We start from the raw sequence: 26,820 nt of genomic DNA on the forward strand, positions 1-26,820 counted from the left end.
TTTAAATATCTTTAAGGTTTAAACATCTCCGACCGTTGGCGCAGCAGTGATCTTTACGGCTGTCTGTCGGTCTACTCTAGAACTTTCTAGAGGACGGTTTATGTGCTGCTTTTGACTCTTTGTGGTGATTATTCATTTCTGTAGGGCTGATTCTGCATCTTTCTGGGCATGATTTTATGTCTTTTCTAGGGATTTTAACTCTGTTGTTGATTGTGCAACTAGTTTTTGGTTGATTGGCATCTTTTGGTAGTGATTTTACAACTTTTTATGCCATTTTTTTACTCATTCTAGTGATTAAACATGTTGTTTGTGGTGATGTTGCGTCTTTTTGTATTATTTGGCATAATTCATATTGTTCTTGTATTTCTGTTTAAGTTTGGGCTTATAAAACAAGACACCAGATATTAATCAGTGATCTTTACAGTTGCTGGTAGGTCTACTCTAGAACTCTGGAGACTTCCAGGTCCTTGACGTCCATAGAGATGGGTCCAGATTTATCATTTTTTAGTGGAATTTTTTCCATCACTTCCGAGCCTCAGAATTAGGAAGTAAAACATAACTGAGTTCTGGTAAAAACTTACACCAGATGAGTCCTACATCCACACTGGGCATTTTTTTTCTCTCATTTTGATCAATTTTTACCTTATTCAGGATCACTTCAGAATAATCTCAGATAACTTTTTGTCATTTGGGTCAAATTTTGCACAGGTTCGTTCCTTTGGTCGAGTTTTATGTAATTTGTGTAAAATGTCAAGCATTTTGAAAATTATTTAGGTATTTTGGACAATATAAGTCATTTTAGTTATTTTTTACTTTGATTAATGAAGAAATTCCAGGTGATGCAATCTTGGCTATACCTTGTTTTTGTTAATTTTTCCCAGAACCATCTTTGACTCTTTGACAGCTTTGTGAGTGTTTAACCATGACAGAGACTTCTGTGGCATTTAATGACCTCCGGACAGAACTTTGACAGAGAGTGGGTTGAAATTCACTAAACAAGCAATTTGAATGTTGAACTCATTTTTCAACAAAACCGTCAGAAAGAGTAATGGTTTCTGGAACGTTACAGATGCGGGCTATTTGCAGACACCACAACTTCCCAACGCAACCGAAACGCCTCACATATGGAAGTCAGTAGAAGCTACAATTACATAAACACCTCACTTCCACCACTATAATTTACCGATGTTTCCTGAACGTCTCACACGTAGGCTATTGGTAGATGCACCCTTTAATCACCTGCTGATAGTAAATACCATCAGCTTTAGCCCCACCTTCACCTCTAGTGGTTAAATACCTGGAACTATCCAAACTAGTTTTAGAACTGAAGAAGCCACTCGGATGAGAGGTGAAACGTCTTCAAGATCACAAGAATAAGTCCAGTTGCCTGAACTAAACCCTTCACCTTTAGATGCTATAATATACCGAGATTCAAAGCAAACTCAGGTGGTTTCTACCCACAATCCTTCCTGGTTTATTTCTGCCAGCCGTCACAGCAGCGCTCAGACTCTCTGGACATATTCCAGGTTTTCTGGCATCATTAGCTCAGAATGTCGGTGAAAAGAAGCCAAGAGAAAAGAGTCTGGGTCGGTTGTGGAGGAGTTAAAACCCTCCGGCTGCCAGGAGGAGAAACGGTGGTTGTCATAGAGATAGCATGGATGCTTTAAAGACGCCTGGAAGGAGGAAATCCTGTCACTTATTCTGTGAACATGGAGATTCAGCTTTTGGTGTTCGGGCCAAGATTCAACAAACGAGCTGCAGAAATCCAAATACTGACAGAAAAAGATAAAATATTAAATCTGTATTAATATTAACCCATAAAATGTGTGTTTAATGTCTTTAACATGACCATGTCCAATGAACATCCAAACCTTTATGAGGAACTTTCACCCATTTAGATTCAACAATGATGAAAATGAAAATATTATTGAGAGGAAACATCTTCTGGTTTCTGCAAATCTTCATCTATAACATGTCATATTTGAATATCATATTAGAACATGCTTTATGTTCAATATATGAAACAACTTCTTGTATTTACATCATGTCACCACCTCCAGGCTGAACCTTATGGGAGCCTCTTATTGGTGTCCCTGAACTCACCATAACGCCTCTAAAAGACCACACTGTGCTGCTTTCACTGCCTTTTGAGAGGCTGGAAACAAACTGAAACACTTTTATCATAAAACTCTGACCATCATTATGGAGTTTAGCAGCAACGGGCACCATGACAGAGACTTCTGAGGAGGTTAATGACTTCTGACCTGATCTCTACGTGTGTTCAGCTTGTGTTTTTATATTGGACCCAGACTCGTTATGACGCTACAGCTTCACAGATGTCACTTAAACACCTTATATAGGGCTATCAGTAGACGCAGCTATTTACCACGGTTACCTAAACGCCTCATATGGATCTCTGGACACTACAACTTACCAAGGTTTTTATACAGCCCACATATATTGGTAGACGCATCAGTTTACCAAGGTTTCCTGAACACCTCAGATGCACTTGTCGATACTACAGTTTCCCAAAGTTACATAAACGCCTCACTTCCACCACGTAGCAACCTAAACACCTCACTTAATTTGCCTAAGGTAATTTACTAAGATTACCTGAACATATCACAGGAAAGTAGACACTAGAATTTATCAGTTACCTAAATGTCTCACATACATACATGCTATTAGTGCAAGCTACAATTTACCAAGGTTCATAAACGCCTCATACGGATGGCTAGACGCTACAACATCCAAGGTTTCTTGAATGCCTCAGATGCAGGCTATCTGTCAATTCTATAACTTCCCAAAGTTACATGATATGTTTTATTTACCAACGTTTCCTGAACGTCTCACAGGAAAGTTACCAGTAGACACTAGAATTTAACAAAGTTCCCTAAATGCCTCAGATACATACTATCGGTAGAGACTTTAATTCACTAAGGTTTCTACAGCACCTCATATACAGGCTTTCAGTAGACGTTATACCAGTGTTTTTAAATGACCCACATGTATTGGTAGACGCAACAATTTACCAAGGTTCCCTGAATGACTCATATGGCTCACTGGACGCCAAACTTACCTAAATGTCTCACATACACAGATGCTAAAATTTACCAAGGTTCATAAATACCTCAAATGGATGACTAGACGCTACAACATCCAAGGTTTCTTGAACATCTTGGAAGCAGGATGGATATTTGTAGATGCTACAATTTCCAACAGCAACCTAAACGCCTCACTTCCATCACGATATGCTATAATTCCAAATTTTCCTGAACACCTCACAGAAAACTTACCAGTAGACATAGAATTTGCTGAAGTTCCATAAATGCCTCAAATACATGCTATTGATAGAGTCTTTAATTTACTAAGGTTTCATGAATGTTCAAACATCGGCTATTGGTAGACGGTAAAATTTACCAAAGTTACATAAATGCATCATATGGATCACTGAACACCACAACATCCAATGTTTCTAGAATGTCCTGATGCAGAATACTTGCAGACGCTACAATTTCCCAAAGCAACCTGAATGCCTCACATGTGGCAATTGGTAGATGCCATAATTTACCAAGGTTTCCTGAACGCCTCACCATTTCCCACAGTTACTTAAAGGCCTCATAAGGATCACTAGACACACAATATACGAAGGTTACCTAAACGCCTCACAGACACACTGTCTCTAGACGCTGCAATTTACCACCGTTACATAAAAGCATCATATACCGGATGTCCCCTGAACGCCTCACGGTGCAGAGAGAAGCTTCTAGTCTCCATCAGAGACCAAACATTAGTTAAAATAAGCTCTGATGTCATGTTTACCTGCAACCAGGTGAGTTTCTCCACCTGGACAGACCTTCTACATGTCACAACACTTTCCATCTAATGTGGCTTCTTTTTGCAATTAAAAATGTTTTTTAAACTGTTATTTCCACAGTTATGTAAGAATTTAAAGCTCAACATTTAAGTCAACATGAGAAGTGTCTTTAAAACTCTGAAGAAAAAAAGAAACTGAATGTTCTGGTGTTTGTTTGTGTTGATCTTCTGCTCATCGGTGAGAACAAACAGCAGTGAGATGTTCAGACGTGATGAAGGCGTAGGAGGATGGAGATAAATCAGACAGGAGGAGCAGAGGAACCTTATTAAAGATGACTGATGGTCTTTACCTTCAGGGTCCATGTCGGTCCATCGGCCGCAGAGAGCTGCTCCATCCTTTCTGCTGCAAACACAACAGAGACCAGAATCACTGAGAGTCTGAGCAGAAAAACGCAGAAAAACAGGAAAATTCAACGTTTCTTTAGTCCTCGAACAGTCTGAGCTTTTAGAAACACCTTCTCTCACCTGTTTTAATGTTTTGTAGTATAAATTCTGCTTTTAAAGTCACGTTTCACTCAGATTAGATTAGATGCAACAGCACAGAGAACCGAGATTTAAACAGAATGCAAAAGAAGCAGAAAAATGTTTCAGAAAAAAATCTTTCAAGGATAAAAAATAAATGTGCAAAAACATATTAACAGTATAAACAGTGCATGAAGGTAGAAGAATATCAAAGATGCATAACCCTTATTACACAGTTTAAGAAAGAAAATGTCAACAACAATAATAAAATAATACATAAATAAATACTAAAAATAAAATAAATAAAAATCTAAAATAAAATAAATATTTAACCAAAAATAAATAAATAACAAAGTCAATAATAATAAAAATAAAATAAATAAAACGTAAAATTAACTAAATATTTGAAGAAAAATAAAGAAATAATAAAGTCAATAATAATAATATAAAATAAATAAAATATATAATAAAGACATATTTAACCAAAAATAAATACATAATAAAATCAATAATAATAACATAAAATAAATAAAACTATATAATAAATAAATATTTAACCAAAAATAAATAAATAATGAAGTCAATAATAATAAAGAAATAATAAAAAAAAGATATCATAAAATGAATATTTTCTAAAAATAAATAAATAATAAAGGCAATAACAATAAATAATAAAATACATAATAAAATAATAAATAGTTAACATTTAAAAATGTAATATATATTTTAATAGATATATAATAAATATCTAAACAGTAGAAATCTGACATAAATGATGAATTATTGTAATGTAAATTTGTGAAAATAACAGCAAATATCTGCAAAATAATATTTTTTCTGATTTAAATACAATAAAATGTGTAATTTTACAGTCACACATTGTATAAAAAACACTGTATTTTTGATGTGGACTTTAACTACAGCGTTTTCATACAAACAGTCAGAATTCATCCCTTCACTGAGTCTCCTTCAGACTGCTTTTTTCCTCCTCCTCTATCTTCATCCTCCTCCTCCTTCCTCTCCTCCTCCTCCTCCTCCTCCTCCTCCTCCTCCTCCTCTTCCTCCTCCTCTGGGATGACTACAGCGTCTGTCTGCCCCTCGGCATGCTGGGAGTGAAAAATGTCCTCCTCTGGGAGGCTGATGGAGATGAATGATGGAGGTGTTTGTGTTGATTGAATCAGTAAATAGTTAATGAGGAGGAGGAGGAGCTGATGAAGACTGAACATCATCAGAGGACAATCAGATCCACATGTTGATTAAATCTGCAGCTGCCTTTAAGCTGAAAACATTTTATTTCAGGTGTAAACGTCCGTTTGACCGATTTCATTTTCAGTATGTTGGGTTAAGTTTCCTCACAGGATGAATTCTACTTCCTGTTTACTTTTGTCGTTTTGATTTCTTGTAAAAGTTTAGCCGTCTTCCACAGCAAACCTCTGAGCTTCAACGTGTTCGTTTTTATCCACTGTTCAGACAAACAAAGCTTCTATTGATCAGAAAGTGAATCTGTTAAACATCGTTAGTGACTGATTGGTTTCTGCTGATAACGGATCAATAACCCATCAGGAGCCCAGCAGGGTTCTGGTTCAGGGTTCACATCTACTCTGAGCTGCAGCAACAAAAGCCGCCGTCGGCTCTTTGGTTTTTAATTTCACACCTCAGCTGGCTGTGATTTCTGTTTCAGGCCTGAGGACTGAACTGAAACGAAGAGAAAAACGCTGTAATTAGAGAAAAAGCAGCAGAACATCCAGAAAATGATCCGATAACTGGAGCTAAACGTCACGGAGCGAGCTCACACGCTGAACACCACAACGGAACCAGAAAGCCTCAGATTTAACTGATTATTAACATCTACACTGGCACAGTGTAGAGTATTTTAGTCGTTTTAGCACAATAAGCAGGTTATGATTTCTTTGTTGTGTCTGTGATCATTTTTCAGCTTTTTTCACTCGGTGATCCTTTTAGTAAGCTCTCTTTCATTCTGACCTGAGGCCCTGCTGTGGTTCTGAATCTGTACGACTCGTGTTCTCTGATTACTGATTAATTAAATCAGCTGCATCCTCAGAGCAGCAGAGCATCATGGGATATGTAGGGAACATGTTAAATGTTTTACTGAAGGAAACACGTGTGTGTGTGTGTGTGTGTGTGTGTGTGTGTGTGTGTGTGTGTGTGTGTGTGTGTGTGTGTGTGTGTGTGTGTGTGTGTGTGTGGTGTTACTTGTTTCTGCTATACCGGTGGGAGACTTTGACCTGACTATTTGCTATAAGGTGGGGACTTGTCTACGGTGGGGACCTAAAATGAGGTCCCCACGGTGGCAACACCGTTTTCTTGGCCATATTGTTGTTAAAAAAAATGTAAAGTGCAAAAACGTTTGTTTAGGGTTAGGCATTGATTTGGTGATGGTTAGGTTAGGGTTAGGGTAAGGGTTAGGAGTTAGATATGAATGGGAGTCAATGGTAAGTCCCTACCGGTATAGAAAAACAAGCATGTGTGTGTGTGTGGTGTGTGTGTGTGTGTGTATGTCTGTGTGTGTGTGTGTGTGTGTGTGTGTGTGTGTGTTCATTACAGCAGCTGTCTGCTCCGGCGTTAGAAAGCATAAATACGGTTTCCTAATGATGCCGGTTGCCGCGGCAACAGCATCCCATCGAGACGAGTCTGACAGCAGAGTGAGGAGGAAGAGACGATGGGGTGGAGGGGTTACCGCGGCGACGGGAGGAGGAGATGGAGGGAAAGAAATGTTGAAGGAGGAAAGATGTGAATAGAAGCAAAGAAAAGACGTTTGATTTATTTTTCCCTCATTTTAGTTTCATTTTAATTCACTGTACTTCCATTTTCCTCTCTGTGTTTCATTTAATTCACTGTAGTTTCATTTTTCCTCTCTGTAGTTTCATTTTTCTTCACTGTAGTTTCATTTTTCTTCACTGTAGTTTCATTTTAAATTCACTGTAATTTCATTTTTTCTCTCTGTAATTTCATTTTTCTTCACTGTAATTTCATTTTAATTCACTGTAGTTTCATTTAATTCACTGTAATTTTCATTTTTTCTCACTGTGTTTGTTTGTTCATTATGCTTTCATTTTCTTCACTAGTTCATTTTTCCGCCCTCTGGTTTTATTTTTTCTCACTGTAATTTCATTTTTAACTTAAACTTAACTTAAAGACTTGAAGCAAGAAAAGAGGACATCCCTGTAGAAAGTGTTTTAGTGCAGAAAGTGTTCGCAGCTTCAGATTTGGTTTCTATAGATGCAATAGTAAAGAAAATCTCATTATGCAGGGATGGGGGAGTCAGAAGAGACAATAGAGGTGGAGGAAGATTGAAAACAGATGGGGGAAGGAAACGGCATTAATAAGAGTCAGAGATAGTGAAGATCAGCTGGAAGAGAAAGAAATAAAGAAGGAAGGGGGAGGGGAAGCAAGAAGGAAGGAATGGAAAGTAGAAATACAGGTGAAGAGAAAACAGATGGACACAAAACCAGAAGCTAGAGGATTAAAACAGAGGGAGAGATGATTCAGAAATACCTGAGAAAGGCAAAACTAAGGGAAAAGCAGGAATTCAAAGAGAGAAGAAGAAAGTGTGAGTTTAAATGTTTTAATCCATCTGGTTGTGCTTCAGAAGAAGCTTTGTGGCGTCCAGAGAGGCCTGGACGGCAGGAAATCCAATAAAATCCAATAAAATGTGATGAAATAAGCGGCTGTCACACCTGTGCAGCTCCATAAAAAGCCCGGAGGGACTCGCATCGCGTCAAACTGCTCTTTGATTCGCTCCGTTTGATTTTCACTTCAGACGTTCGGCTTTTCGTCGCCTCCCGGCAGCCGTTCAGCTTCAACACGAAACGTTCAAACGCTTGGAGGCAGCGTGGGACAAAACGCCGCTGCTGGAAGGACGGCTCGTCTGTTTACATTCAGCCGTTTAGTGTCAAACTGGATTTGATTTAGCAGAGACACGGGGAGACATTTTAAAAAGCTGACGCAGTGGAAAAGGAGTTTCAGGCTTTGAAATCAAAACAAGACGCTGGAAACTGTTTGGTTAAACTTCATGATCCAAACTGTTAGGAGCCGTGTTGTTATTTAGAGAAATACTGCAGCTAAATGCAGGTACAGTGGAAAATATTTCTGCACATGTAGAGTCAGGAGCTGCTGCCAGAAACAGGATTTGTTCTGTAAAAGTCAGTTTTTCTTCGTGTTTTCTTGAATTAACGGTAGTTTTTGTTTTTTTTTAGAAAATCTGTAACTCTTTTCCCAAAGAGAGATTAATTTGCAAACACTGTGTCATTTTTTTAATATAATTAAAGAATATTTTGAGTGAAATTGGAGACATTTTTTGCAAATTTGGGACAATTTTTTCAAACAGACTGTTTTTAGAGTGAGGTAGGGTTTGAAGGAAATAAAGGTAGTTTGTTGAGAAAATGGGGACATTTTTGGAGAAAGTATAGAAAGTTTGGGGAAAATTGGAGACATTTAGAGAAAGTGGAGACATTTTTGGCAAAGATTTTTTTGAGAAATGAGGAAGGTTTGGAGAAAATCTGAGGCTTATTTTGCAAAAGTGTGTATATTTTGTAAACATCTTATACAAACATGAGGCACTTTGTGGAAACATTAGGAATATTTTCTGAGAAAATAATCAAAGTTTTTGGGAAAATTGGAGTCATTTTTTTAGGGAACTGAAGGTAGCTTTCTGAGAAAATTGAGGTATTTTTGGAGAAAGTGTAGAAAATTTGATGAAAGTTGCAGAAATCTGGAGAAAGTGGAGACATTTTTTGGCAAAGTGGGAAGATTTTTTTTTGAGAAAATGGAAAGGTTTGGACAAGATCTGAGACATTTTTGCAAACTGGGAACATTTTTGAAAAGTGAGTATTTGTTTGCAAACATCGGACGTCTTCTGAGGAAGAGAAGACATTTTACATGAACATTTCTGGTTTGTATTGCCAAGGTTTGAACACTTTTTTGAGAAAATAAGGAAAGTTTGGGAAAAACTTGTTCAAAAAGGTTTTGAACATTATGGACAAAGTGAGCGTATTTTTGGAAATATTTTTGATCACATGAGGGAAGTTCTGTCTGAAATCGGAGGCCATTTCTTGTAAACTGAGCATTTAGAGGAAGTTACAACTTTTTTTACAAATATAAGGCCACTTTTTCAACAAGGGGAACATTTTTTTAGAAAATAAAGAAAGTTTTGGGAAAACTATAGAGGCATGTTTTTTGTAAAATGGGGATAATTTTAGCAAACTTGGGAGAGTTTGTTGGCAAATAATACTTTTTTTGTCCATGTCTGACACTACAGAGGAAAGTAAAGAAAATATCTCCTTTAGAGTCAAATGGCTTCAGGATTAGTGTCATTAACCATGTCTGATGTGTACGTCAGCGGGTTACTGCATTCACTTCGGTATCTGGCTGGCTGGGTAATTATGTATGTGTGTGTATGTGTGTGTGTATGTCCGGTCAGATATCTCTGCAAGTGCTGAAGTCAGGATGATCAAACTTGGCACTGAGGATCAGTCTAAGGTCCCTGCTCAGATGTGGAGTTAGAGGTCTGGGCGTGGTTCTGCCATCTACTGAGGGCTGGTCTAGTTTTCTCTCTCTGATTAAACTCAGTTTTACTACGTGGACGATCCTTCATCATCAGGGACAAAATACTTCTGTTGGATCCAAATTCATCTTTTTATCGACTCTGTAGAAAATCTAAATACAGCCCCAGAGTGTGTTACTGTGTGTGTTACTGTGTGTGTTACTGTGTTTACTGTGTGTGTTACTGTGTGTGTTTGACTGTGTGTGTTAGTGTGTGTGTTACTGTGTGTTACTGTGTGTGTTACTGTGTGTGTATTGTGTTTTACTGTGTGTGTACTGTGTGTGTTACTGTGTGTGTTATTTGTTTTACTGTGTGTGTTACTGTGTGTGTTTGACTGTGTGTGTTAGTGTGTGTGTTACTGTGTGTTACTGTGTGTGTGTGTGTTACTGTGTGTGTGTGTGTTAGTGTGTGTGTTACTGTGTGTTACTGTGTGTTACTGTGGTGTGTGTGTGTTAGTGTGTGTGTTACTGTGTGTTACTGTGTGTTACTGTGTGTGTGTGTTAGCGTGTGGTTTCATATCATCTCCTGTTCAGATCTCATGAGGTCATCAGAATCATTACAGACCTCATTAATCAAACTCTGATAGCGATGCTCTCTGATCTGTAACCATGGTGACGGAGGACGGCTGTAATTCAGCCTCAGCGTAGGAGGGAGGTTTTGTAGCAGGAAGCAGAGACCCGGTGATGTGTAACGTCTCCTTGCTGCTGTTTCCGTTCCACTGATCGTCGTAGAGTTCAGCTCATCAGGAACTTTCGGATGAAGTGAGAAAAGTTGGGGGAAAACTGGGCGTATTGTTGCCAGTGTGGGGACATTTTTCAGGAAGTTGGGCCACTTTTTTCAAAAGTAAGAACAATTTTGACATGTTTTTAATCATTAAACAAAGCTTTGGAGAAGTTTTTTTTTAATCAAAGTGGGGTCATTTTTAAGAAACTGAAGATGTTTTCTCAGAAAAAGAGGAAATGTTTTCAGATATTGGATGAATTTCTTTTTAAATTGGGGAGATTTACAGAAAGTGGAAACAGTTTTTTCAGCCATAAGAACATTTCTCTGCAAAGTAAAGACACTTTTTTGCAAAGTGTGATTTTTTCTGGTAAAATGAGGAAAGTGAGAAAAAAATGAGGGATTTTTTTTAGACAAAATGGGAAAAAATTGTTTTGCAGTAGTAAATTTATGGTAAAATTAGAGGTTAAGATGTGATTTACAAAGTCGGTACATCTGCAAAAACAAGCACATTTTTAAAATTAGTAAGCAAAGTTTGGGGGAAATTAAGGAAATTTTCAAGCAAATGTGGAGTTGTTTATTTTAAAAGAAAATTCTGACATTTCTGTGGTACTGGAGGGGTTTCTCAGCAAAGTGCCAACATTTAGAGTAAGTGGAAAGTAAATCCATTTTTTGATAAAATAAGGAAGGTTTGGGGAAAATGCAGGTATTTTTTTTTACCAATGTGGGGAAATGTTTTGAGAAACTTGAGCTATTTTGAGCAAAAGTAAAAACTGGAGGCATTTCTTTGGGGGAGATTTTAAGAAAATGGGGAAGTTTTTGTCAAAGTATAAACTTAATTTGTAGAGTAAGAACATTTTGCAAACATAAGGTTTTAAATGAATAAGCAAAGTTGGTGTATTTTTTGGCAAAGTGGTGAAATGGTTCAGGAAATGGGGAACTCTGGAGACAGTTTTTTGCAAAGTGGGGACATTTTTTAGAAAGTAAAGGAAATGTTCTGGAAATGGGAAACATTTCTTGGAAAATTGAAGAGATTTTGAAAAAGTGGAAACAGTTTTTTCAGCCACGACGACGTTTCTTGGCAAAGTCAAAGCAATTTTTTTTTTTTTCAAAAATGGGGACATTTTGGATAAAATAATGAATGTTTGGGAAAAACTGAGACTTTCTTTTTGCCAAAGTGAGGGCTTTTTTTTAGAAACTTGGGCCATTTTTGTTTTTTACAAAAGCGATGGGAAAATTGATTCAGTTCTTTGTTAAAGACACGCTGTGCAAACGGAATACATGTGGCCATATTTTTAAATTAGGACAGAAGGTTTTGGGGGAAATTAGGGGCATTTTTTCTGCAAAGTGGGACATTTTTAAGAATTTTTTTTTTTTCAACCTAAGGACATTTTGTGGTAACTGGAAGCGTTTCTTGACAAATTTAGGAGATTTAGAGAAAACAGAAACAGTTTTTTACAACCACGAGGACGTGTCTTTGGCATAGTAAAGATTTTTTATTAAAAAACATGAAGCAGGATTTTGTGATTGTGGAGCACAGAAGTCTGAAATAAAGAAGGTGTGAATGACGGCCAGAGAGTCGGGGGAGGCGTGAAGTCGGCCTGTTTCTGGATGTGTGTGTTGTGTGTATTACTTTGTGTGTTGTGTGTATTACTGTGTGTGTTTTATTGTGCATCAGGAGTCCTGTATCCCTCAGAGCTGCGATCAATCAGCTCTCCTCAGTAATGCAGTGAATCCCAGGTGAGTGTTGTGAAGGTGACCTTAACGACCACGCTGAAACCTGACGCTTGTTCTGAACACCAGTGTTTGTCCAGACTCTCTGTCAGGCTGCAAACACAGTAAAATGTAAAACAGAAGCTGTTCGACTGGAAAATGAAACCGTTTTTTCATCTGGATTTGCTCCTTTCTCTCTAATCTGGACTTTACTGAACAGAAAAGCAGTTTGCAACGAGAAAGACTGCTGTGATTCACACTATAGAACACAAAAATAACAATAAGAATTTATTTATCACAGACAGAAATCTGATTTTTACTTTCTGGTGATTACTGAACCAAATCTGAGCTTACAATTTAATCAAAATCCTTTATTCTACATGTCTCAGTTTAAAATGTGCCATGAAACAACTGCTTGCTCAAATCAGATTCTGTTAAAAACGAAAAATTCTGAGCTTCTTAAAGCAGCCGTGAAGTCATCAGTGACTGAAATGTGACCAACGACCAGGGGACAGAAATTCAGAGAGTTTTCAGGTTGAAACGCAGAACCACAGAGAGGAGAGAATATGGAAAATAAAATGTAGATAGTTAAATATCTGCAGAGTGAGGAGACAAAACGATCACAAAGGGGCACGAAATGGCAAAAACAAGAGCAAAAAAAAGACACAAAAGGGCAAAAAACAAGAAAAGGTGATAGAAGCAAACACAAATTAGATGGAAAATGAGAAAAATGAGACAGAACGGTAAAAAAAACAAGACAAAACTACACAAATGGGACACAAAGCAACAACAAACAAGACAAAATGACACAAAATGACAAAGGAGACATAAAACAAGAAAGAAAACCACAAAAACGGACATAAAACAACCCAAATGACACTCAAGATGACAAAAATGAGACCAAAAAAGACACAAAATGGTAAAAAATAAAAATGCAACACAAAGAAATGACCAAATGACAAAAACTAGACAGAACGACAAAAACGTGACAGAAACCAACACAAAATAGACCCAAAACACACAGAAAATGACCAAATTTGACCAATAAAATAACACAAAACGGCAAAAAACACAAGACACAGGATGCCAGAAAACAAGGCAATGTTACACAAATGGGACACAAAACAACAAAAAAAACCAAGACAATATGACACAAAGTGACAAATGAGGCACAAAACAAGAAAGAAAACAACAAAACAAAAGAAACAAATGGATCCAAATGAGATTCAGAATGACAAAAACTAGACACAAAACATTAAAACCCAAAAGTAACGACCACAAAGAGACACAAAATGACAGGAAAGAAGCAAAAAGTCAGTATTTATTTAAAATTCCCATTTCTGCAGTGTTGGTTCCTCGTGTGTGGAAAATGTTGGACGTGTTGCTGCAAAAAAGATGCAGATTTGTGCGTATCTGGATCATTTTATGACTTTTTGTGGTTGATTTTTGTTTAATTTTTGGTCATTTTGCATCTTTTTTGCATCAGCACGTCCAAGTTTATTCTAGTTTTAATAGTTATTACTAACTAAAGGTTTAGTCGTCAGACCAAATGTTTTATCTGCAGCATTCTCTGCACAAACTGTTCAAGATAAAGATAAGCTAAAGAGACAAAGACACTTTGTTGTCATTGTGTGGAAGTGCAACGAAATTTGTCTGGAAGAACACGACAGTCAGCAGCAGTGCAAATAAGAATAAAAAGAGGTTAAAAAATACTCTTAAAACATAAAAGAAGAATCAAAGTGCGATATACAAACAAAAAAAGATAAATGCTTAATCTTTAATCTTGAAATGTTGGATTTAATCTCCCTAATTGAAGCTCAGATTGAGGGTTTTCTCGACTGTTTCTGGAGCTCAGCGGTGCGAGTCGGACCTCATTAATATTCATGAGGTCGTGTTTGAGTGAAGCTTCGACTCCCGCTGAGTCTTTTATGGAACACAAACTGCACGACAACAGAGAGAAATACTCCTGGTAGTTCACACTGCGGTTCAGATTCTCTACCAGAGAGGGATTTCTTTGTGATTTATTCGTCTGAATGTGGCTGTTTTGAATGAGAAGTCGTCTTTGCGGTGCTTTGGGTTTGACACCTCGTCTTTCTTGTGGCAAATGTTTGAGTTTTATGTATGAGGGCAGCTCCTCCATAAACATGTGGAGGTTTTATACCTCACAGCTGATCGCTTTCAGCCTGTTTGAAACCCAAACGCAGCACACATTCACTTCATTACAACACTCTGCTGGTTTTCACCCGTTAGCTGTTAATTCTCTGCGGTTCAACGACCCCTGCTGCTGCTTTCAGACCAAACAAAGCTCCTCATCAGCAGCCAGCCACGGTTGGTATAACAGATTCCACATGTTCACAGCTTTAAACCCTTAAAACAACCAAACGGTAAACCGCTAAGCTAACACGGAAAACTGCAGTTCATCAAATGTCCACTTGAGGCACCACAGAGAGAGACCCCCAAAGAACCCCCATGTTAAAATGTCCAATGATGAAACAGAAATACATACTATAAAAAGCAGCATCATGATGCTGCCTCCACCGTGCTTCACATCACGATGCTGCCACCACCATGCTTCATCATGATGCTGCCTCCACCATGCTTCATCATGATGCTGCCTCCACCATGCTTCACATCATGATGCTGCCTCCACCATGCTTCATCATGATGCTGCCACCACCATGCTTCATCATCATGATGCTGCCACCACCGTGCTTCATCATGATGCTGCCACCACCATGCTTCATCATGATGCTGCCACCACCATGCTTCATCATGATGCTGCCTCCACCATGCTTCATCATGATGCTGCCACCACCATGCTTCACATCATGATGCTGCCTCCACCATGCTTCATCATGATGCTGCCTCCACCATGCTTCATCATGATGCTGCCACCACCATGCTTCATCATCATGATGCTGCCACCACCGTGCTTCATCATGATGCTGCCACCACCATGCTTCATCATGATGCTGCCACCACCATGCTTCATCATGATGCTGCCTCCACCATGCTTCATCATGATGCTGCCACCACCATGCTTCATCATCATGATGCTGCCACCACCATGCTTCTCAGTGGTGATGGTGTGTTTGTGATGATGTTCAGTGTTTGGTGTCCATCAAACATATCATCTAGTCTGATGGACATAAAGCTCCATCCTGGTCTCCTCAGACCAAAGAACCTTCTTCCAGGTGTCTTCAGAATCTCCACGTCTTCTGGTGAACTCTAGTCCAGATTTAATATCTTTAATATCTGTATATCCTATATCTTCCTTCAGAGGAGTCATAGAGTCTTGGTGGCCTCCTTCTCCAGTCTCTCAGGTCTTGAGGACGTCCTGCTCTACTCAGATTCATTCATGTTCTATCTTCCTTCCATTTCTTAATGATGGATTTAACTGGACTCCAGGAGATCTTCAGGAACTTGGACATTAGCGCTAGTATGCTAGTTCGCTAATAAGTATCTGTGGCTTTGTGTCTCACTGATCTGAGACTGTATCACACTCTATGATAAAACAAACTGAAATATACCAAACACTGAACACTAATGATAATGAAGCTGATAATGATGTTTTATTTAATGTATTAAAGCAGTAAATCCTTTGAACAGAACCCCACAGCTTCATGTTTCTGTGAACCAACTGTGTGACTTTCAGCTTCCACCCGACAAAAAAACAGAAAAACCTCCTCAGACTGACACTGTGACCTTTCCAGAGTAACTGGAGCAGCTGCAGTGATGAACGATATCCCAGTTTCCACACAAACACCTACACAGTTTTCCTCAACCTTCATTTTCCTCTCCGCTCAGACAAAAGCAGCTCGATTCACATTCACTTTTATCTCCCAAAATGGTAAATGAGGCACGAAACAAGAATGAAAGCAACAAAAATAGACACAAAACGGCCCAAATGACACTTAAAATGACAAAACAAGACCAATAAATCAACACAAAATGGTAAAAAAACAAACAAGATTTCAAAAAACACAAGCAAAAGCACAAATGAAATACCAGATGACACAAACACGGCACAAAACGTTAAAAAAAAGAGACAGAAAACAACTAAAACAGACACAAAATGACTTGAAGGAAAAGAAAAGGACAAAAACTAGGCCAAAAAAATGACCCAAAATGGTAAAAAAAAAACAACGCAACCTAAATAACAAATAACACAAATTAGACTCAAAACGTAAAGACAGAGACACATAACGACCCAAAAGACACACAAAATGACAAGAACAAGACCAAAAAAATGACACAAAATGTTGAAAGAAACGTTACAAACAAAATCAAAAATGACACAAACCAGACACAAAGCGACCCAAATGACACACAAAATGACAAAAACAAGACAAAACACCATAAAACAAGACAAAGTTACACCAAGGAGACACAAACTAAAACAAAAAACACACAAAAATAGACACAAAACGGACTAATGGGACTCAAAATGACAAAAACGAGACCAAAAATACAACACAAAATGGTAAAGGGAAAAAAAACGCAAATTCAAAGGCAAATATTCTCCTTAATCTGAGATTTTAAACTTCAGATTACAAATTACTGACACTTTTAGTAGAAAAATTAGCCCCACCTTTGTTAGCAGCAGCAGTAAAGTGATGTTTACTTTCAATAAAATCCAACAATCCTTCAAATAATGTACAAAGTCCCAGCCTGCACAATGACAACTATTACTTATGCAAGATTGTAAGCATAAATACATCATTAATATGGCAACAAACAACTATTACTGCTGCTTTTGTGAGTTTCAATTCTCTGTTTTGTCTTTCTGCATCTGACTGGTGCATGTGAGCTCCTCCCATTGAAACCATAAAACTAAAACACGGACGTAAAGATCCTGGATTTTGCATTCCAGCTTAAAGACTTTTAAAATCAACATTTATTTTGTAATTTCAACAAAATGACTGAGGATGCTGTCTTTAAAGTTTTCTAAACTCATAGTCGGCAACGATTTCAGTCAAACATAGTTTAATCGTTACAAAGATGGCGATGATCTGCTCATATTGGATCCATAAGGAGGTCATTAATCACCACAGAAGTCTTTGTCATGGTGCCCGTCACTAGCTAAACCTGCACCATGCTATCGGCAGGACTTTAATTTAGATCATTTATGTTTGAATTAGTGGTGGGATGCAATGAAAAAATTAATATAATTAATTAGAGGCTTTGTAGCTGATTAATTGCACTTAATCACATTTTCATCAAATATCAATGTTTGACACAAAAAGCAAAGTTTTTCACTTCAGATAAATGTTGTATGAATAAACATACACACGAACTTAAACAACTAAAATATTTGTTTCATTTCTGTTTTCCTGCTTTTTTCCTCAGATTACTGCAAACTCAAAGTGACATTATAGCGATTATGTTCAACATTTGAAGACTTTTTATAAACTCAAACACTTCTGATGTCTTTTAAATTGGTCTATTATGGGCTGGCTACACCGTTAGCCGTTAGCAGGACTGTCGTAGAAAACGTGTTCACTACGCGCATGCTGGTTGTGTCGCCCTGGAGCTCATTTGCATAAAGTAGACTTGATTAAATTCAGTGCAGGCAGCAGATGTTACATTTTCTCCTAATTTGTGCTTTAAACTGTAATTTTATAATCATCTAATGTAATAAAACTGTTTTTTTAAGATAAAAACTGTTAGATTTTGACTGATCTGAGGATATTTTAGCACCAAAATACCAGTTTAATGTGATTTTTACATTAATATCTACTTTAAAATGTGAATTTGTAATTTTTATTTAAGATTTTAAAAACAAGTTGTCTAATTTAGTGAAAGTTTACAACAATTCTCTTTAAATGTCTCTTTTAAAATGTGATTCAGACTTTACATCTGAAATAAAAACCTTTGTATTGTGTGTTTTGTTTAAATTTCTAAATGTCTCAAATTTGTATTTTTTATTGTTATTTTAAAACCGTGCATCAAATTACTTCAAAATCTGAGTTTTAATTTGAGAATGAAACCATTTGCGCTTCAGTTTTGGGCTGATTCTGTGACATTTCAGCTGCAGTTTGAATAAATGTGAGCCTGATCCGACCTTCAGCTGGTTCTTACCTGGAACGTGATCCGGTGCTGCTCCTCCGGTCGCTTCACCACACACATGTTGCAGCCCATGGTCGCTCTGAGCTTTGTTCAGCTTTTATTTCTGCAGCTCCGTCATAGAAACCTGAACATCCGGAGACGTCCTCAGGTCGAGCTTTTATTCCAAACTAAATGTAAAGTTTCATTCAGATTTTAGGCCACATGCTTCAGAACATCAGAGCAGCTTTTTAAACTTCTTCTGCTGCATTTATCGGCGTTTAATCCAGTGGCGTCCTCAAAAAAACGTGAGAAAACTCCACAAACTTCTTCTAAAAACCCTCCAGATGTGCTTTAAAGCATACAGATGTGCTGCTTTTATCGCCTCAGTTTGTGTTTGAAAAGTGATGAAAAACCTCCAGCTGAGAGTCCAGACGAGTTCTTCTTCTGTTCCAGAGACGAAAGAATAAAAACCTTCTGTGTTTCTGAGGGTTTAAAACAAAGACGAGCACAAAAAGATGCAGCAGAGACAAAGACAACGGAGTCCTGCAGCTTTTAGAACAAATTCAGTTCAACAAATTCAGGTAGGAGTGTGATGCTGCCAGCTGTCGCGCTAGTTTTAGCCGCGTTAGCCTTAGCCACGCTAGCCTTAGCCACGCTAGCTTTAGCCGCGCTAGCTTTAGCAACAGCTCAGTTCTGCAGCAAAACTTTGTCAGATTTAGCAGGTTTTTCACTTCATTTACATCCCTGCAGCTCAAACGTGTCTTGATGTTGAGAAATGAGTCAAATATAAACAAGATTAAGCAGTTTTAAACTCAGATAAATCAGTTTGTTGGAGGTTTGCAGTTCAAACGACCAAAGAATAGCAGGAAAAAGGTGATTTTTCAGCTATAAATGTGCAACATTTTCTAGTTTCTCTCAGCGTGACGGATCAAACTTCATAAATTTAAAGTTTAGATTAAAAAGGAATGCAACAAGCAGCTAAAAAGAGCAACAAAAGGAAAGAAGAGAACACTTTTCAGCTAAAATTATAAAGTATTTAGGACCAAATGGTCTGGTTCTCATGTGTTAAATCTGATAAATTCTCTCAGAATGGTGGAAAAAATATCAGAAATACCTTTAAAAGGGAGGAAATGTGCAGATTAAAAGGCAGAAGAAAGATTTTTCAGCCAAAAACACAAAATATTTCTCTCAACTCAACTTTTTTGAGGCTAAAATGTTGATATTTAGTGTATTTCCCTGAATAAGACGGATTATTTTCAGCTATAATTTTCAACAATCACTAATAAATGCAAACATTTAGTATTTAAAATCCAGATAAATGCTTTAGTTTATTTTAAATGTTAAAGATCAGCTGCTGCTGTTTGCTTTGTGCTTTAAAGTCACAGAACTGTACCTGAAAACTGAAGTTTAACTTAAAAATTAACCAGAAAAATACCTGATTTTAAAGAAACTTTCCTCTAATTTGTGCTTTAAACTGTAATTTTATAATAATTTCATCAGAAAAAAATGTTTTATCTGAGAATAAAACTGTTTGTGCTTCAATTTTTTTGACTAATCTGAGGACATTTTAGCACCAAAATACCAGGTAAAAGGGATTTTAAGTTTATTTCTACTTTAGAATTTCTATTGTTTTATTTAAGATAATAAAAGTTGTGCTTCAGTATTTGACTAGTTTCATTAAACTTTACAACAATTTTCTTTAAATTTCGGCTTTAAAATGTGATTTACATTTTATATTATAAATAAAAACAGTTTCTTTTTTATGTTTTGGGTAAATTTGCAGAAAGTTTCTCCTATTTTGTGCTTTAAACCGTAATTTTATAATAATTTAATGTGAAAAAATGTTGTATTTGAGATAGAAAACAGTTTGTGCTTCAGGTTTTGACCAATCTGAGGATATTTTAGCATCAAAATAAAAAATTAAATTGATTTTTTGTCAATTTTTTTCTCTTAAAATGTGAATTTCTAATCATATATCAAATTAATTTACAAAACAGTTCCTTAAAAAGCTGAAAAGCGACTTTGTCACAAATTTGAGAATATTTTACACCAATTTTTCTTAAATTAGACTTTATATTATAAATCCAAACCTGCCTTTAGTTCATGTTTTGGGTAAATTTTGTATTTTTTAGTCTGTATAAAAAAAGTTTCTCCTAATTTGTGCTTTAAACGGTGATTTTATAATCAGCTAATTTAAAAAATGCTTTATTTGAGATAAAAACTGTTAGATTTTGACTCATATGAGAATATTTTATCACCAAAATATCAGTTTAATGAGATTCTTTCCAATAATTTCTATTTCAAAATGTGAATTTGTCATTTTTATTTGAGATTTTAAAAAAAAGTTGTAGAATTTTCCAGCAACTTTCCTTTAATTTGTGTTTTAAAATGTGGTTCAGACTTTCTATTCTACATAAAAAACCATGTACTTTGTGTTTTGGGTAAATTTTAGAAGCTAAATGCCTCAAATTTGTTCTTTTAAAATGTTTTTTTTTCAACCATGCAGCAAATTCCTTCAAAAATGAGTTTTTATTTTAGAATTAAGCAATCTGAGTTTCAGTTCTGAAACGATTTGATGATATTTTAGCTGCTGTTGGAATAAATTTTTACCTTAAACCGAACTTTGAAATGTGATTTTAAGATCTACTAACAAACTACATTAAATGTTCAGTTTTTATTTGAGATAAAAACAGTTTGTGCTTCATTTATTGGACACATTTTAGCTCATTTATTATCACTTTTATAATCGTTTAATAATTTATCTGACAGAAGAGTTTTTATTCGACGGCTTGTTTTGTGCTTTTGACTAATTTTAATAAATTCTAGCAGCTGTTTGAAGGATTTTTGCTCCTAATTTGTGCTTTGACGGGTGTTTTTTTTTTAAGCGTTTAATGTTTTACCGCAAAGAAATTGAGAAAAACACTGTTTGTGCTTCGTGTTTTTGAACAAGTTTTAGCAAATTTTAGCTCCTATTTGAACTAATTTCCCCAAAATGTATCTTTTATTATAACTTTTATAACCGTTTAATAATTTATCTAACAGAAGAGTTTTTATTTGACAGTTTGTTTTGTGCTTTTGACTTATTTTAATAAATTCTAGCAGCTGTTTGAAGGATTTTTGCTCCTAATTTGTGCTTTGACGGGTTTTTTTTAAAGCGTTTAATGTTTTACAGCAAAGAAACTGTCATAAAAAGTTTGTGCTTCGTGTTTTAATCGACTTTTAGCAGCTAAATGTGACGATAAAGGGATAAAACTTTGAGCAGAATCGACTAAAACGTGTTTTTGAGCCTGAAAGTGTTTTAAAGTTTATCACGGAGTTTTCTGTGAAATGGTCAGTTTTAGGTTTTTGAATCTTTTCTATCAGTGTCTGTCTCCGATTTTCTTTCTATTTCACCATAAACTTCTGTTTTAGACTTTCATTCCCTTTCTCTCAGACTTTTTCTTCAGGATTATTTTAAATCTTATTTTAAATTTCTGCTCTCCGGTTCGGTTTCGCTTCAGTTTGTTGGAGTTTTTCAGAACAGAATCTCTGCAGCTAACGTCAGATTTTACGCCTCAGATTTGTCCGGTTTTCCACTAAATCTGCGACTCTGAAGCTCAAACCAGTTTAAGAAATGAAGAATTATTAAAATATCAACCAGTTTAAGTTTTAAAACACAAATAAATCAGTTTGTTGGAGGTTTGCAGCTGAAAGGACCAAAGATAAGCAAGAAAAAGGCGATTTTTCAGCCAAAAACATCAAAGTATTTCCTCGGTTTTCAGTGAATTTAACAACTTCTCTAAGTGTGATGGATAAAACTTCATAAATTCAAAATGTGGGTTAAAAATGATGCAGTTTGCAGCTAAAATGGTGATTTAATATTTACAAGCAAATTGTTCTTTTCTCTATTTTTTTTTGTGATTTTGAGGTCAAATCTAGTTTTTCTCTCTCGGCTTTCAAGTTTAATAAATTCTCTCAGAGTGATGAATAAAACTTCATAAATTCAAACTGTGGATTAAAAAATTCTGCATCAAGTCACTAAAATGAGCGATTTTCAGCCAAAATGACCAAAAACTGTTCTTTTCTCCTTTGATTTTCAGCTAAATTTGATAAATTCTCTCATAACTGTGGACAAAATGTAGTTTTTCTCTTTTGGTTTTCAGTAAATTTTGTATTTTCTCTGAGAGAAATGAGGATAAGATTTACAAACAGCAGCTGAAAGGATCAGTGTGAGTGAATTCTGAGCTGAACTGAGGCAACATTTAAGACCAAACTCTTCTTTTCTCTTTTGTTCTTTTGAATAAATTTGATAAATTTCCTCAGAAAAGTGAAAAAACATGAGAAATACTTTTAAAAATGAGTAAACTTGAAGATTAAATGACTGAAGAAAGCAGGAAATGTGATTTTTCAGCCCTAAATATGTGAGATTTTGGACTAAATGTAGTTTTCTCTCTTGGTTTACAATAATTTTGTTAATTTCTTTTAAAGTGTTGAAGAAAACTTTAATAATCCAAAGTGTAGATTAAAAAGGATGCAGCTAACATATTCAGAGTAAGAGACTTCTGAGTGTAAATAATGAAATATTTCAGGCCAAATTGTCCTTTTTTTCTTTTTGTTTCTGAATAAAATGGATAAATTCTCTTTTAGTGGTGGATTCAATATTAAAATATGGCGACATGCAGCTTAAACGGCTACAGAAAGGCTGATTTTTCAGTGATATTTCAGTAAATTTCGCCTTTTTGAAGCTTCTATGCAGCTTTTTTCTGCTGATTTAAACCAGAAACTAGAAGATAAAACTACAAAGCGGGAGGAAAACGAGGGTCAGGGCTGAGATTTGGAGGAAACTTCAGGATCCCAGAAAAGAAAGAAAACCTTAAAAACCACTAAATCCTCAAAGAATCGTGTGTGAAGCTGCATCCACAGGTCTGATAATCCAAACAGGTGAAGGTTTCTAACGTTTGTTCTCTGAAGAAACCCTCAGAAATCCTCCTGCTGCCGTTTCCATCCGATCAGTTTCACTGCTGGACTCTGAAAAGAACAGAAGAGATTCTTACTGCTCGTTTGGACAGTTTCTGCTCGTTTATTACAAGTTCTGAGGACTTTTTTCTCCGTTTTTCTGCTCTGAGCCGCGAACCGGACTCAAGTTCTGCAGTTTAGCAAGAAAAAAGATGATTCTATATTAAATCTGGCTTTAAACTCTGATTTTCTTCCTGAAAACCGCAAAGAAATTATGCAGAACAAGAAAAAACACCCAATAAAGTTCAGTTCAAGTCTTTAATTTGCAGGTTTTTAGTGTTAAACTTTTACATTTTATGCAAATATATCAGTAGTTTTGGGTGACTGAAGCCTTTTGTTAATAATTTCAACACATTTTTGGTCATTTCTTCTCGTTTGTAAGGATTTTATTCAGTTTTTCTGCTCTGAGCCGCGAACCGAACTCAAGTTCTGCAGTTCAGCGAGAAAAAAAAGATGATTCTATATTAAATCTGGCTTTAAACTCTGATTTTCTTCCTGAAAACCACAAAAAAATGATCCAGAACAAGAAAAAACACCCAATAAAGTTCAGTTCAAGTCTTTAATTTGCAGGTGTTTAATGTTAAAACATTGAAATTTTATGCAAATACACCAGTAGTTTTGGGTGTCTGAAGCCTTTTGTAAATATTTCAACACATTTTTGGTCATTTCTTTTCATTTCTTTTTAGTTTTTCTGCTCAGAACTGGAAATTAAATCACAGTTCTGCAGTTTAACGAGCAGAAAGAGGATTTTAGCTGAAATCAGGCTTTAAATTTCTGAGAATTTATTCAGATTTCACAAGTTTTCTGCCTGAAAACTTCAGAAAATTAGATCAGAACAACAAGAAAACATCAGTCTGCATTAAATAAAGCTCAATTCAAACCACTCACTCATCAATATGCAGGTTTTTAATATCAGAACATTTAAATTTCAGTGAACTTCCATGCAGACAGCTGCTAAATGTCAGCTCTGAAGCCTTTTATCCATAATTTAGACAGGGTTTTGGTCATTTCTGCTCATTTTTAAGGATATTCATATCATATTCCAGGTTTGCAGTTTAAAATGCAGAAAGGTGAATTAAGTCAACATCTGGTGGATTTTAGTGAAACATCAGACTTTCTTCCTGAAAACCAGAAAAATTCCACCAGAACAACAAAAACATCCAATAAAGTTCAATTCAAGTCAAAAAATGTTTCATATTTCTTCCAGATATGAAGTAATTTTAGGTGTTTGAAGCCTTTTATTTATGATTTGGAGAAGTTTTTGGTCCTTTCTAAGGATTTTTTAAACTAATTTGAGGTGTTTGAAGATGAAATTCGGGACCAAATTCAGATTTTTGCTCCCAGACATTTCTTTCAGTTTTCAGAGTCGTGTTCGTTTATTCTACCAATGCTGCTCTCTGCCTCCCTGTCATTCCATTTTCTTTTAAAGAGCTCAGTTTCACCTTTTCCAGATGTGTGAAGCTTCCAGATGTTTCCCTGCAGGGTCCAGCTGCTGCTCGTCCCCCAGAAGGTGAAGCTCCGCTGGGCTCAGATCCCCGGCAGCCTCCCTCCAGTCCTCCAGTCCTCCAAATCTCCAGTTCTACAGTCCTCCTCCTCTTTCTCTTCCTGCTGCTTTTATTCCCTGTGACAGAGTGGATGCAGTGTTTCCGTGGCGACGTGCCGTATGATGGGATGTGAGAGGAGGATGCAGCTTTCTGCTCGCTGCTCTTCTTCTTCTGCAGCTTCGTTCAGCCAATAACCTGCAGCGTCCAATTAATCCTCCTCCAACGGCCGACGCTCCTCCCACTCGTCCTCCTCCTCCTCCTCTTCATCCTCCTCCTCTTCATCCTCCTCTTCATCCTCCTCCTCTTCATCCTCCTCTTCATCCTCCTCCTCTTCCTCCTCCTCTTCATCCTCCTCCTCTTCCTCCTCCTCTTCATCTTCCTCCTCCTCCTCTCTTTCTGTTCTCCACCTGTTTCTTCGTTGATCTGAACTAATTTCTGCTAAACATCAACATTTAGCAGCAGGAAGCTCACAGTTTTCACTCTTTGATGATTCCTGCTGCAGAAGGAGAATATATTATTATATATAATATATTATTACACTAAAACTAATTATATAATAATACTAATAAACTAATTTATTATTAATAATAATAATAATACAGGAACAATAACATAATTGCAATAATATATTGTGTTTTTGTTATATATATGTCATCATCATATAATACATATAACATATATAATTATACATTAGAAATATATAATTATATATCAATACTGAATAATAATAAAGAATTACATATATAATTATACACATTTTTCCTAAATAATTATATATATATATATATATATATATATATATATATATATATATATATATATATATATAAAATGTACAATAATTCTACATAGTAATGATGCTAATAATGATGATGACAAAATAATTATCATAATAATAGTAGCTATATAATAATAATACAGCAACAATAACCACAGTTCTAATAGTATATTATGTATTTTTTTATTATAATGTCATATTTTTTATTTATAATGATGATGATGATAAAAATATTAATCATAATTATAATAACAATAATAGCAACAATAATAATAGTTGTCATTATTAGAATTGTTCAAAAAACTGAGAAATTACTGCCACGTTGAAAAACTGTATAAAAAAACAAAGAGGTGCAAAAAGAGCAAATTAATATTCGTATAAACACAGATGTAATGCAAACATTGTTTATGTTTGTTTGCTTTTACAGTCGGTAGTGTCTACAGATACGGACCAGTACCTGTAGCCTGTGGGCTACGGGTACGGCACTTTCCATTTGCCACACAGATACGGACCCGTACGCGAGTCTCGCGAGTCAAGAAGCTGCTAACCACTGCAAACTGTTGAAAGGTAAGCAAAGGTTAAGGTTAGGGTTAGTGTTAGGGTCAGGTTTAGGGTCCGTACCTGTAGTACCGATGCTACGGTCCGTACTAGAGACTGACATTTTTTCGGGATTCCCGCGGGTCACGGGATTCCCGTGGGATTCCCGCGGGATGGGAGTCAGCTTTACTATTGATCATGTGACTGGGACGGTACAGGATAAAAAGTTAAGGGGAGCAGACGGGAGCGAGAACCAATCAATAAGACAAAATATAATTTTGTAGTTTTTTGCCAATAAGCCTACACTGTAATGGAAGTGGAAAGAACTACACGACCCAGAAGCCAGCAGTGCTTCCGACCGCTGCTCTCCGCCGTAATTCAAAGAAGAAGAACAGCAATGGAGGGAGTTAACACTGGCGTACAGTGGCGGTTTTTTGCACAAGCCAACTAGGCGGCCGCCTAGGGCGACAAACTCAAGGGGGCGGCATGATGAAGGGGGAAAAAAATCATTAAATACAATTCCCTTCATAAGCACGCAGCTGAGTAAGCATCCATTGACACTGTGATGGTGTTACGTTACATAA

At 36.3% G+C, this 26,820-nt stretch overlaps 2 protein-coding genes across 22 annotated transcripts in view; one reads left to right on the plus strand and one right to left on the minus strand.

Annotated features, from left to right (window-relative positions):
- LOC127534328 (GTPase IMAP family member 9-like) overlaps positions 1-26,820 on the plus strand; it is a 268,581-nt gene that overhangs the window by 187,982 nt on the left and 53,779 nt on the right. The gene's annotated exons all lie outside the window — the stretch shown is intronic.
- Positions 4,172-26,820, minus strand: part of LOC110969288 (uncharacterized) — a 50,339-nt gene continuing 27,690 nt past the window's right edge. The window contains exons 5-7 of the mRNA XM_051949681.1: positions 24,820-25,359; positions 18,416-23,389; positions 4,172-4,219 (exon numbers count right to left, since the gene is read on the minus strand). Of these exons, the coding sequence (XP_051805641.1) occupies positions 25,130-25,359 (230 nt within the window). The 3' untranslated portion in view covers positions 4,172-4,219; positions 18,416-23,389; positions 24,820-25,129. The remainder of the gene's footprint in view (positions 4,220-18,415; positions 23,390-24,819; positions 25,360-26,820) is intronic.

Source organism: Acanthochromis polyacanthus, chromosome 6 (assembly GCF_021347895.1).
Source record: "Acanthochromis polyacanthus isolate Apoly-LR-REF ecotype Palm Island chromosome 6, KAUST_Apoly_ChrSc, whole genome shotgun sequence".
NCBI lineage: Eukaryota > Metazoa > Chordata > Actinopteri > Pomacentridae > Acanthochromis > Acanthochromis polyacanthus.